Source organism: Miscanthus floridulus, chromosome 18 (genome assembly GCF_019320115.1).
Source record: "Miscanthus floridulus cultivar M001 chromosome 18, ASM1932011v1, whole genome shotgun sequence".
NCBI lineage: Eukaryota > Viridiplantae > Streptophyta > Magnoliopsida > Poales > Poaceae > Miscanthus > Miscanthus floridulus.
Genome location: NC_089597.1, coordinates 18,438,211 through 18,448,955, shown reverse-complemented (window position 1 = coordinate 18,448,955; position 10,745 = coordinate 18,438,211). Strand labels below are relative to the sequence as shown.

General features: G+C 48.4%; 1 protein-coding gene across 1 annotated transcript; it reads left to right on the top strand.

Annotated features, from left to right (window-relative positions):
- The first annotated feature begins 243 nt into the window (after nt 1-243).
- On the top strand, nt 244-6,041 carry LOC136523381 (uncharacterized mitochondrial protein AtMg00810-like). Its single transcript, XM_066517077.1, has 2 exons — nt 244-331; nt 5,131-6,041. The coding sequence occupies exons 1-2, from the start codon at nt 244-246 to the stop codon at nt 6,039-6,041; spliced, it is 999 nt and encodes a 332-aa protein (XP_066373174.1).
- The last annotated feature ends 4,704 nt before the right edge of the window (nt 6,042-10,745 follow it).

Here is a 10,745-nt window from a genome sequence, read left to right as displayed (position 1 = left end):
GGTTTTCGTCGCAGTGGCGGTGGCCGTGGCAATGGTGGCCGTAGCAACGGTGGTGGCGGCGGCGGTGGCCGCAACTTCCTTTAAGGTGTCTTCTGCCAGCTGTGTGGGAAGGAAGGCCACACGGTGGTGCGCTGCTTCAAGCGATTTGACGCCAACTTCACGGGGCCACCGCAAAAGAGCGCTTCGTCCGCAAGCACGGCACCCTATGGGACGGACACCAACTGGTATGTTGATTCCCGCGCAATGGATCACATAACCGGTGAATTGGAGAAGCTTTCCTTCCGCGACAAGTACCGTGGCGGAGAACAAGTGCTTACGGCCAATGGGGCAGGTATGACAATTAATCACATTGGTCATAGTACTTTGCATTTCCCAGTTCGTGATATCCATTTAAACAATGTTCTTCATGTTCCGAGTGCAAGTAAAAATCTTGTCTCTGCTCATCGTCTTGTTAAAGACAACAATGCCTTTCTTGAACTTCACCCATGCCATTTTTCTCTTAAGGACCAGGTGACGAGGAAGACACTCCTAGAAGGGCGATGTGAGGGAGGTCTTTATCCATTGAAGCCATGTACACAAAATCATTCTCCACCGAATAAACAAGTTCTTGGCGCCTTCAAGCCTTCCACCTCCTTGTGGCATAGTCGCCTAGGTCATGCTTCATCACCCGTCGTTCAGAGGATTCTTAGTCGTCATAAGCTTTCTTTTTCTAGTGATTCAAATAAAAGTGTGATTTGTAATGCGTGTCAGATGGGGAAAAGCCATCAGTTACCCTATCCTAAGTCAAACAGTGTGTCATCCAAACCTTTTGAGCTTGTGTTCACTGATGTATGGGGACCGGCACCAATCTCGGTGGGTCGGCATTCTTATTATGTCAGTTTTATTGATGATTTTAGCAAATTCACCTGGATCTATTTGTTGCGTTATAAGTCTGAATTTTTCCAATGCTTCCATGATTTTCAACACATGGTTGAGCGCCAGTTTGATCATAAAATTCTTGCAGTGCAGTCAGACTGGGGAGGAGAATACCAGTCCCTCAATTCCTTCTTTAAGCGCCTAGGCATTGCTCACCATGTTTCTTGCCCACATGCACAACAACAAAATGGATCCGCTGAACGCAAACACCACCATATAGTCGAAGTCGGTCTCTCCCTTCTTGCACACGCATCCATGCCACTAAAATATTGGGATGAAGCCTTCCTAACAGCTGTTTTCATCATTAACCGCCTACCGTCTAAAGTCATCACTAATGATACACCACACGATCGTCTCCTTGGCACTCCTCCGGACTACTCCTTCTTTAGAACCTTTGGAGTGCGGTATGGCCGAACTTGAGGCCTTACAATGCTAAGAAACTCCAATTTCGTTCTATACGTTGTGTTTTCCTTGGGTATAGCAACTTACACAAGGGTTTCAAGTGCCTCGATCCCTCTACAGGTCGTGTGTATGTCTCACGTGATGTGGTCTTTGATGAATAGATATATCCTTTCTCTCAGCTCCATCCTAACGCCGGGGCCTGTCTCCGCACCAACCTTGAACTCCTACCCGATGCACTTAAGAACCCATCACCCGAATTTGGGAATGCTCATGTACATGATCAATGCTTGGTTAATTCTGACCCCACTAATGCTGTGTCAAGTTCTTCTTCCTCTCTGGATGCAACAGGAACAAGTCCGGTGGAAAACAGCGAAGAAACAGGGGCATTTGAGCGCTATTTCATGTGCTCCATGGATTCGGCGCGTCGCGACAACGCCGGCACGCCCTCCGGGGCGGATTCGCCTGCTCCTCGGACTAACGCGGGATCGGAGGCAGATACAATCCCGGTTGCGTCCGGGTCGATCGCGTCCAGGTCTGGTCCTACTGCCTCGACTACGCCCATGGCTCCCGGACCGTCTACTGGCACACCGGGTCCCGATCTTGATCCCGGTCTCGGTGCCACCTCATCGCCCGTGTCTTCATCGATGTTAGGAGATCTTTCTTCTAGATCCCCTACGGCTACTGCTCCTTCAGCCTTGTCTGTGCCAGCTATGGCTGCTCCGCCTCCACATCGTCATGGCACATGGTTACAACATGGCATCACCAAGCCCAAGCAATACACTGATGGCACAGTGTGCTGGGGTCTTCACAGCTCTGTTGATGCAGCCGAACCAGCCAGTGTTAAAGCCGCTTTGCAAGATGATCGCTGGGCTTCGGCCATGAACAAGGAGTACACTGCCTTGATGAACAATCGAACCTGGCATCTGGTTCCTGCACCGAGAGACAAGAATATCATAGGGAGCAAGTGGGTATACAAAGTCAAACGAAAAGCTAATGGCACAATCGATCGGTACAAGGCACGTCTTGTTGTGAAGGGTTACAAGCAGCGTTATGGGATTGATTACGAGGATACCTTTAGTCCAGTTGTTAAGGCTGCAACCATCCACCTTGTCTTGTCAGTGGTAGTCTCAAAGGGTTGGTCTTTGCGCCAGCTGGATGTATAGAATGCCTTTCTTCATGGTGTTCTTGAGGAAGAGGTCTATATGCGTCAGGCTTCGGGATACAAAGATGAGAAACATCCAACCTATGTTTACAAACTGGATAAGGCTCTTTATGGTCTCAAACAGGCTTGAAAGGTCCTTGTTTGGTTTTGGTAATTGAGTGACAACTTAGGTGGACTAATTATGTTTATGTGAGATACATAGGTGATTAGTCCACAGGTACATGTGTGTGAGCAACATATGCCATGGCGGTGAAAATGGCTTGGAGATGTTGCAAAGCTCACACATGTGATGATGAAGGAGCTTAAATGCACATGAGACATGACATTGAGTCATGTGATCAAGGTGGAGAAGATCAAGACAAGACTTGGCTTGATGGACCGGTTGCAAGCGTGAAGGGCAAGTCGAAGGCTTTGGAGTGATGGACCGCGTGGCGGTGAAGCTTGAGCAAGACTTGGCGCCGATGGACGATAGCAATGGTGAAGAGCAAGTGAAGTCAAGATCGATGAACCAATATGATCATGTGATGATATGAAGTGGATCATATCATTGTTGATCGTGTTGGTGCATGTGTTACATCGACATTGAAGGAGATGGAATGGAATGCGCAAGGCAAAGGTATAACCTAGGGCATTTCATTTCACCGGTCATAGGTATGTAGAGAAGTTTATGACCGGGTTTAGGATAGATGGCCGTACTATCAAGAGGGGTAAACTTGTTTGCATATCGGTCATCTAGTGCCACTTGAGTGATCTAACTTTGCATTGTCGCTAGGATCGAGTGGCGTGACAAGTTGAGTGGCTAACATCCTTTGGGAAATGATTGTGAAAATGCTAACACACATACACATGGTGGTGTACACTTGGTGGTGTTGGCACATTTACAAAGGGGGTGGTGTTTGTAGGGGTGAGATGGGTTTGGGAAAATGGAATGCCTATTTTCTATTGCGCCGGATGCAAATTCTTATGATTGGCACATTGGAGCAAGGGTGAAGAAGTTAGAAGTGAAAACGAGCTGATCGCGAAGACGCTGGTGTCGGTCAGCTGACCGGACGCTGGGTCTAAAAGCACCGAACGCTGGCAGGGTGCGTCCGGTCAGGCTGACGTATGGTGACGCAGAAGCTGGAGTGTGACCGGACACTGGGCTGCGTCCGATCAAGTGTGACCGGACGCGTCCGGTCGAGGTCGGTACCTTACTGGAAATGACCGGACGCTGGGGGTTCAGCGTCCGGTCAGTTGAAGCTGCTACGTCCAGTCAGGTCAAGTGACCATTGGAATCGGGACACGTGGTTGTCTATGAGCGACCGGACGCTGAGGTCCAGCGTCCGGTCAACACGACCGGAGCATCCAGTCGACCCGATTTTTGCCCAGTGAAGGGGTAACGGCTAGTTTAGCCCTTGGGGCTATATATAGAAGTGGCCTTCGGCCATGGCTGGTGTGGGAGCACCTAAGGGGACTTTGTGTCCATGCTTGAGAGTGCTTGGGAGCCCTCCATCTCACACATACTTGATAGTGATCATTCGATTGTGTGAGTGAGCGATTCTAGTGCGATTGCATCGTGAGGTTGCATCGAGTGGCACTAGGTGATCGAGTTGCAAGTCGGTGGTGCTTGTTACTCTTGGAGGTTGCCACCTCCTAGATGGCTTGGTGGTGCTCTCCGTCGAAGCGCGAAAGAAGCTTGTGGGTGCTCTAGAGAAGTGCTTGTGAGGGGCATTGTGCTTGCCCCGCGGGAGCCGCGAAGAGCAACTCTAGTAAAGCGTGTCATTGAGCTACCCTCACTCAAGGGGTAGGTTCTTGTGGCGCCCGACGTGCGGGCTTAGCGGGTGATGCTAATTAGCTGCCGAACCACCAAGTGAGCGGTCGACACAACGGGGACTAGCGTGTTGGCAAACACGTGAACCTCAGGAGAAAAATCATCGTGTCAACCTTGTTCTTCCCGTTGGTTTGCATCCCCATTACACAAGCTTGCAATTACTTCTATACATATTAAGCTTGTGTAGTTGCTCTTGTAATTAGATAGCTTGTGTAGCTTGCTAATTACCTTCTTGCTTGTGTAGCATAGAAGTAGCTCCCTTGCGTGGCTAATTTGGTTTTAGTAACCTTGTTAGTCATATTGCTTAGTTTGTGTAGCTAAGTATTTGCGCTCTCTAATTAGGCATTGGTTGCTTTGTTATTGAGCATTGCTAGTGAGCTTAGTTAGCTTTGTGCTTTTGCTTACTAGAAAGTGTAGGAGCTCCCTTGTTGCTTAAAGTACTAGCGGCATAGGTTTCTGTGACCTTGCTTCTAGAATTGGTTAGGAGAGCTCTAGCTAGACCGGCACCTTTATTGCTTGATTAGTATCTTTGCAAGGTGCTAGTGAACATAGATAGAGGGGTGTAGTCTTGGCTAGACCGATAGTTTTAATTCCGCACTTGTTTCGGTTAACCAACGTGATTAAGTTTTAAAAAGAACTATTCACCCCCCCCTCTAGTCGCCATCTCGACCCTTTAAGGCTCCACGTGCTTGGTATGCACGACTTTGCGGCAAGCTGGTTCAGCTGGGGTTCACACCGTCCAAGGGGGACACATCTCTGTTCTTTTATCACAAAGGGACAGTTACTATGTTTGTGCTGGTGTACGTTGACGATATCATTGTGGCGAGTTCATCTTTGGCAGCAACCAAGGCGTTGCTCACAGATCTTGAGGCCGAGTTTGCACTCAAGGATCTTGGTGGTCTCCACTACTTTCTTGGCATCGAGGTGAAGAGAAGCAGTGATGGCCTGGTCATGTCTCAACAGCGGTATGCCATTGATGTTGTGAAGCGCGCCAACATGTGGAATTGCAAGCCGGTTGACACCCCTATCTCTACAGCCAAGAAGCTCAATCTCACTAAGGGTGACAGTCTTGGGGAAGTAGACTCCACCATGTACCGGAGTGTGGTTGGTGCTCTTCAGTACTTAACGCTCACCATACCAGACTTATCCTTCGCGGTGAACAAAGTTTGCCAATTCCTTCATTCACCAACGACAGTGCATTGGAGTGTTGTGAAAAGAATTCTACGCTATGTCAAAGGGACTCTCACAATGGGTCTGAAACTACAGAAATCCAATTCCACTCTTGTAAGTGCGTTCTCTGATGACGATTGGGCAGGATGTGTTGATGACAGGAGATCAATGGGGGGATTTGCAGTGTTCTTTGGGCCAAATCTTGTGTCATGGAGCGCTCGCAAACAACCCATAGTGTCCCATTCTAGTACTGAAGCCGAGTACAAGTCTTTAGCCAATGCGACAGCGGAGATGATGTGGATTCAAAGATTGTTAACAGAACTTGGTATATCACACTCCCCGATGGCTCGGTTGTGGTGTGACAACATTAGTGATAAGTACTTGTCTACTAATCCAGTTTTCCATGCCAGGACGAAGCACATAGAAATTGATTTTCACTTTGTGCGTGAACGGGTGGCGCAAAAGCTGTTGGACATCAGATTTATTAACACCGGTGATCAGGTAGCTGATGGTTTTACAAAGCCTATTTCTGCAGCAAAGTTACGAGAATTTAGATTCAATCTCAACCTTGTAAGTGGCTGAGATTGCGGGAGGATGTTAAATGATGAGATATTCAGTTAGGAGTTGATATGCTCCGGTGATTGTAAACGTGGTGATATTATCCCACAATTGTAGCTAGGGTTTGTTGTAGTCTAACTGCTTTATGTAATCCCTGTACAATACCTCTATATAATGAAACACCGAGAGCCCTGAGGGGTATCTCATTGCTACATATTTCCTTATACCCCTGACCCCTCCCTCAAAGCCGACGGCCAAAGCGGATCGAGGTGCCATAGCGCGCACGGCAGTGCCCGGCGGAGCCGGCTTAGCAGATTTAGAGGAAAGCCGGATGTGGCGGGAAGAGGACAGCGTGCTCAACGGCAGGCTCCCTTCATAGCGGGCTCGGCGTCGAGTTCGCGGCCTTTTATTTTTCTTTTACCGATTTCATTTTGTTGTTGGTTAACACTTACAGTGACATTCGCCTCTGAAAATTCTATTTGGCCTCCTTCAAAAATCGTTTATGCGGTAGTGTCTTGCAGACGTTTCTGAGGTCTGGGAGGTAGGTGTGAAAGCGCTGGTCGGCGTCTCTATATTGACGTCCACTGACAAAGCTGACCATGTAGTGAAGAGGAAACACCGGACAGTTGTTTTGAATTTTATGGAATGTGGTGGTAAATTCTCTGTGTCCAAAAAGGATGCAATTTTAGAATATCAAATCATTTTGGTCTGACCAAAAATTTTTTTTAATTATCAAAGTATTCAATATTACCATACCAAATAAGGGTAATTAGATTTGCAATATATTTTCATGATGTACCTGTTTTTGTGTTACATATATTGATTTTTTTAATAAACCTGACTAAACTTTACAAATTTTTTTTTCTCGAATCGTGCACTTTGCACGGGATTCATTAAGCAGGAGTAGATAGTGCAAATTACATTACAGCAAAGGCAATGGTAATCCACTGATTACCAATGCACGACGGCCCAAGGGCAGCAAGCGATTGTGATTTACGTTCTAAGCAACAAACGACAGAACGGCTACCGGAACTACAGCAGGGTAAGCAAAGACGGTAGGTGCTTGAACCCTGCTAAACACCATTCCTCTGCCTCGCCCAAAATCGTAGACGCCAGACCCCCCGCGTCTGTTGAAACTCCATTGAATGTCCGCGCATTCCTCTCCTTCCATAGCCTCCAGCCGACGAGGAAGAAGAGCGAGTCCAAGCCTTTGCGCACCTGCTTGGCAACAAGCTTCCTGTTACACAACCACCAGACCATCACATCCTCCTCATGCACGAGCACCACCTCCTGAAGATGGAGCTTGGTCAGCAGCATGCTCCAAACCTCCCTGCTGTAAACATAGCCCAATATGATGTGGTCCATAGTCTCCGGAAGCTGGTCACAATTAACACAAATACTGGAATCCTAAAGGCCATGGCGGAACCGCCGTTTCGCAGTCCAGCATCTCCCATGCATCACCAACCAAAAGAAGAGGCGAACTCTTGGTGGTGCCGAGGTTTTCCAAATCTCCCTAGCTCCAAGCGGCCTTGATGAACCAATAAACATAGCACCATATGCCGACGCCGAGGAGTAGGCACCATCGGCCGTGAACCTCCACCAGAAAACATCTGGAGTACTAGGCGCCAGCTAAACCTGCTGAACTCGTTGCCACACTAGCATGAACTCGTTGATGACCTGAATCGTGTGCGCTCCTGCGATATGGCGCACCCATGCATTGCCCAGAAGTGCCTCACTGACAAGCGCCCTCCACCGTCTAGCTAACATGGCCCGAAAGAGCGCCGGTGCCAACGACTGAATGCTTGTGCCATCAAGCCAATTGTTTGTCCAGAAATAAGTTGATTCTCCGGAGCCAAGGACGGACACCGTTGCCGCCGTGAAAACCGCAATCACCATCTTCTCCTTGCTCTTGTGCAGGCTGCTCCAACACATATTGTGGTCCACCCGACATTTCCACTCCCAGCAAGCTCTCAGCGCGACACCCGCACACCGAAGATCAACGACGCCCAGTCCTCAGAGGTCGCGTGGTTTGCACACTGTTTTCCAGGCCACCTTACACTTCCCCGCACTAATTGTCTGCTCACCACACCAAATGAAAGCGCGGCGTCGCTTGTCAATTTGCTCAGGTGCCCACGGCGAGAGACACAACGCAATAGCCATGTGGACTAGAATCGTCGAAAGCGTAGCCTTGACCAAGGCTGTCCTCCCAGCCACATTCAGTAATTTTCTCTTCCAGTGTGGAATTCTGGAAGCAACTAAGTCCACCAGCCTTTGTTCATCCGCCCTTCTGACTCTGTAAATGGAGAGATGAATCCCCAGATAGCGACATGCGAAATTCTCTACCTTACACGACAGAGCGTCCCGCACCAGGTCCATCTCCTGCTTGGAGCACCCAATTGGTGTAGCCACACTCTTATCCATGTTGGATAATAGACCAGAAGCCAAGCCGAACAAATCCACCGCCGCCTTTATGACCAGAAGGTCATCAATTCTAGGGGCGACGAACAAGACGACATCATCGGCGTAGAGGCTGACCCTGAACGGCAATGCCGTGATCCCCAAAGGCGTTAGGAAGCCCTGAGTATCCAGCCAACAAACGAGATGGTTGAGCACCTCCATGACCAGCACAAAAAGCATCGGTGAAAGCAGATCCCCCTAGCGTAGCCCCCGAGTATGATAGATTCTTCTCCCTAGTCGACCATTGAGAAGAATCTTAGAGCTGGCTGTGGACAGGATGCTGGAAATCCAGTCCCACCAACATCGGCCGAATCCTAGGTGCGCCAATACCTCAAGCAAGAAGTTCCATGCAACAGAGTCAAACGCCTTGGCAATATCGATCTTGAGCAGTACATAGGGAGCACGCTTGTCATGGATCGCCTTGCAAGACAGGCGCACCATCTGGAAGTTGTCGTGAATGCAATGACCTCTAATGAAAGCTATTTGGTTCGGCCAAACCATGCTGTCCAGCACCCCTGCCAGCCTTTTTGCTAGGCATTTAGTGATCAGCTTCCCAAAGCTATGGATGAGACTAATAGGGCGATAGTCTCTGGTCTCCTCTGACTGCTCCATCTTTCTCAGCAGGGTCATGTATGCGTCGTTAAGCAAGTAAAGGCTTCTAGTGTCGCGAGCCCAGAACGTGTTGAAAGCATTCAAGGTGTCCTGCTTAATATGGGCCAAGCCTTCTTGTAGAAGACGCTTGTGAATCCATCCGGGCCCGATGCCTTGTCGTTCGGCATTTCAGATATCACTGACCAGATTTTGGCCTCAGTAAAGTACACCTCTAGGCTCGATAGGTCCACCGAGGGCAGCCCAATGAGACTGAGGTCATAGTACTGAAATAACTCCTCCGCCATTGCCTCTTCTCAGACCACCTCATTGCCGCGCACCTGAAGAGACCGGATATAGTTCCTGCGTTTTCTGTGGCAAGCCATAAGGTGGAAGAACTTGGTATTGGCATCGCCCTCAGCGAGGATCAGCATTCTAGAGCGCTGTCTGGCCATCGTGCAAGGATGCCAAACCAAGCACACGGACTTTCAATGACTTGCGCAGCAGCGACTCTTGCGCCGTGAGTGTCCTGGAGTCCTACGCCACTTCCAGACGTAGGGTTACCTCCCTTGCCAAAGCTAACTGCAACCGAACACTTCCAATCTTCTTATCACTCCAACTCCGCAACGCCCTTGCAACATTTCTGAGCTTATAATCAAGGACACGGAAAGGGTCAGCATGTAGGAGCATTGCCGATATCACACCCAGTTTTAAAGACAAAACCAGGTTCGCCATATGTGTGCCCAGGAAGTCCACACATACAACAACAGAATGAATAGTATCAGAAACAATGTTATTAAATAACATATACATAGCTATATTAACACTTACATCAGAGTATCGCGGAACGGTAACTAATCTTCAGACTCTATTCTTCACATGGATGGCTGACTGGGGGTAACATACGCCTAGCACTCCTATGAATCTTCTGGGAACTACTTTCTGTCTTTATCAATCTTCTGAGCAACTTTACTACCGACTGAGGTGTGGGGGAAATAGCAAGGGTGAGCACATTTCGTACTCAACAAATATAACATGGGGTTCATGAGGCTCAAAAGGTTGACACTGGTTTACTGCGATTAGCTTTTAGTAAGTCACAATTTTAAGCAATTGAGTAGCATCAAATTTATCATAAGCCCATATAAACACATGATCAGGTAAACATGAGTAATGAATAGCATAAATAATTAATCATTAATGATCATCTATTCCGTAAGAGTTCCAAGGCCGCTCGTGACCGTGAGCATGGCTGATATACCAGTTTTACACTCTGCAGAGGTTGTACACTTTCACCATGAGCCGTGATACCCATATGCCCGGGTTAATTACTCTCAAAACACTTCCAAGGTGAGCAGACAGGGATCACTATGAAGCCTTTCAAAGGTTCGTTTAACAAGTTAGGGCCGCTAGGATTCCAATTGGCAAGCAGATGTAGAGCTCCCCTTTCGAAAGACACACTTACGCAGAAGTACTCTTAGGAACAGAGGCCGCACTATACCCGACTCGGCAAGCCCCTCTTGCGTCATAAAAGTAACCACTAACAAGCTAGAAAAGGTCCTCATACTTGACTAAAGCCAGAGCCATGAAGCACTCATGGTTGTACTGTAAGTCCCGGTGACCACTTACAGATAAGTCCTTAGGGAGAGGAATTTAGAGCATCACAAAAACTATGCTCTAGCCCCC

What these genes read in the sequence shown, in the direction of transcription:
- LOC136523381 (XM_066517077.1), top strand. Translation starts at nt 244, where the DNA reads ATGGATCACATAACCGGTGAATTGGAGAAGCTTTCCTTCCGCGACAAG. An exon ending in GCTTACGGCCAATGGGGCAG is followed by an intron (nt 332 to 5,130) that starts GTATGACAATTA and finishes CATCTTTGGCAG; the next exon opens with CAACCAAGGCGTTGCTCACA.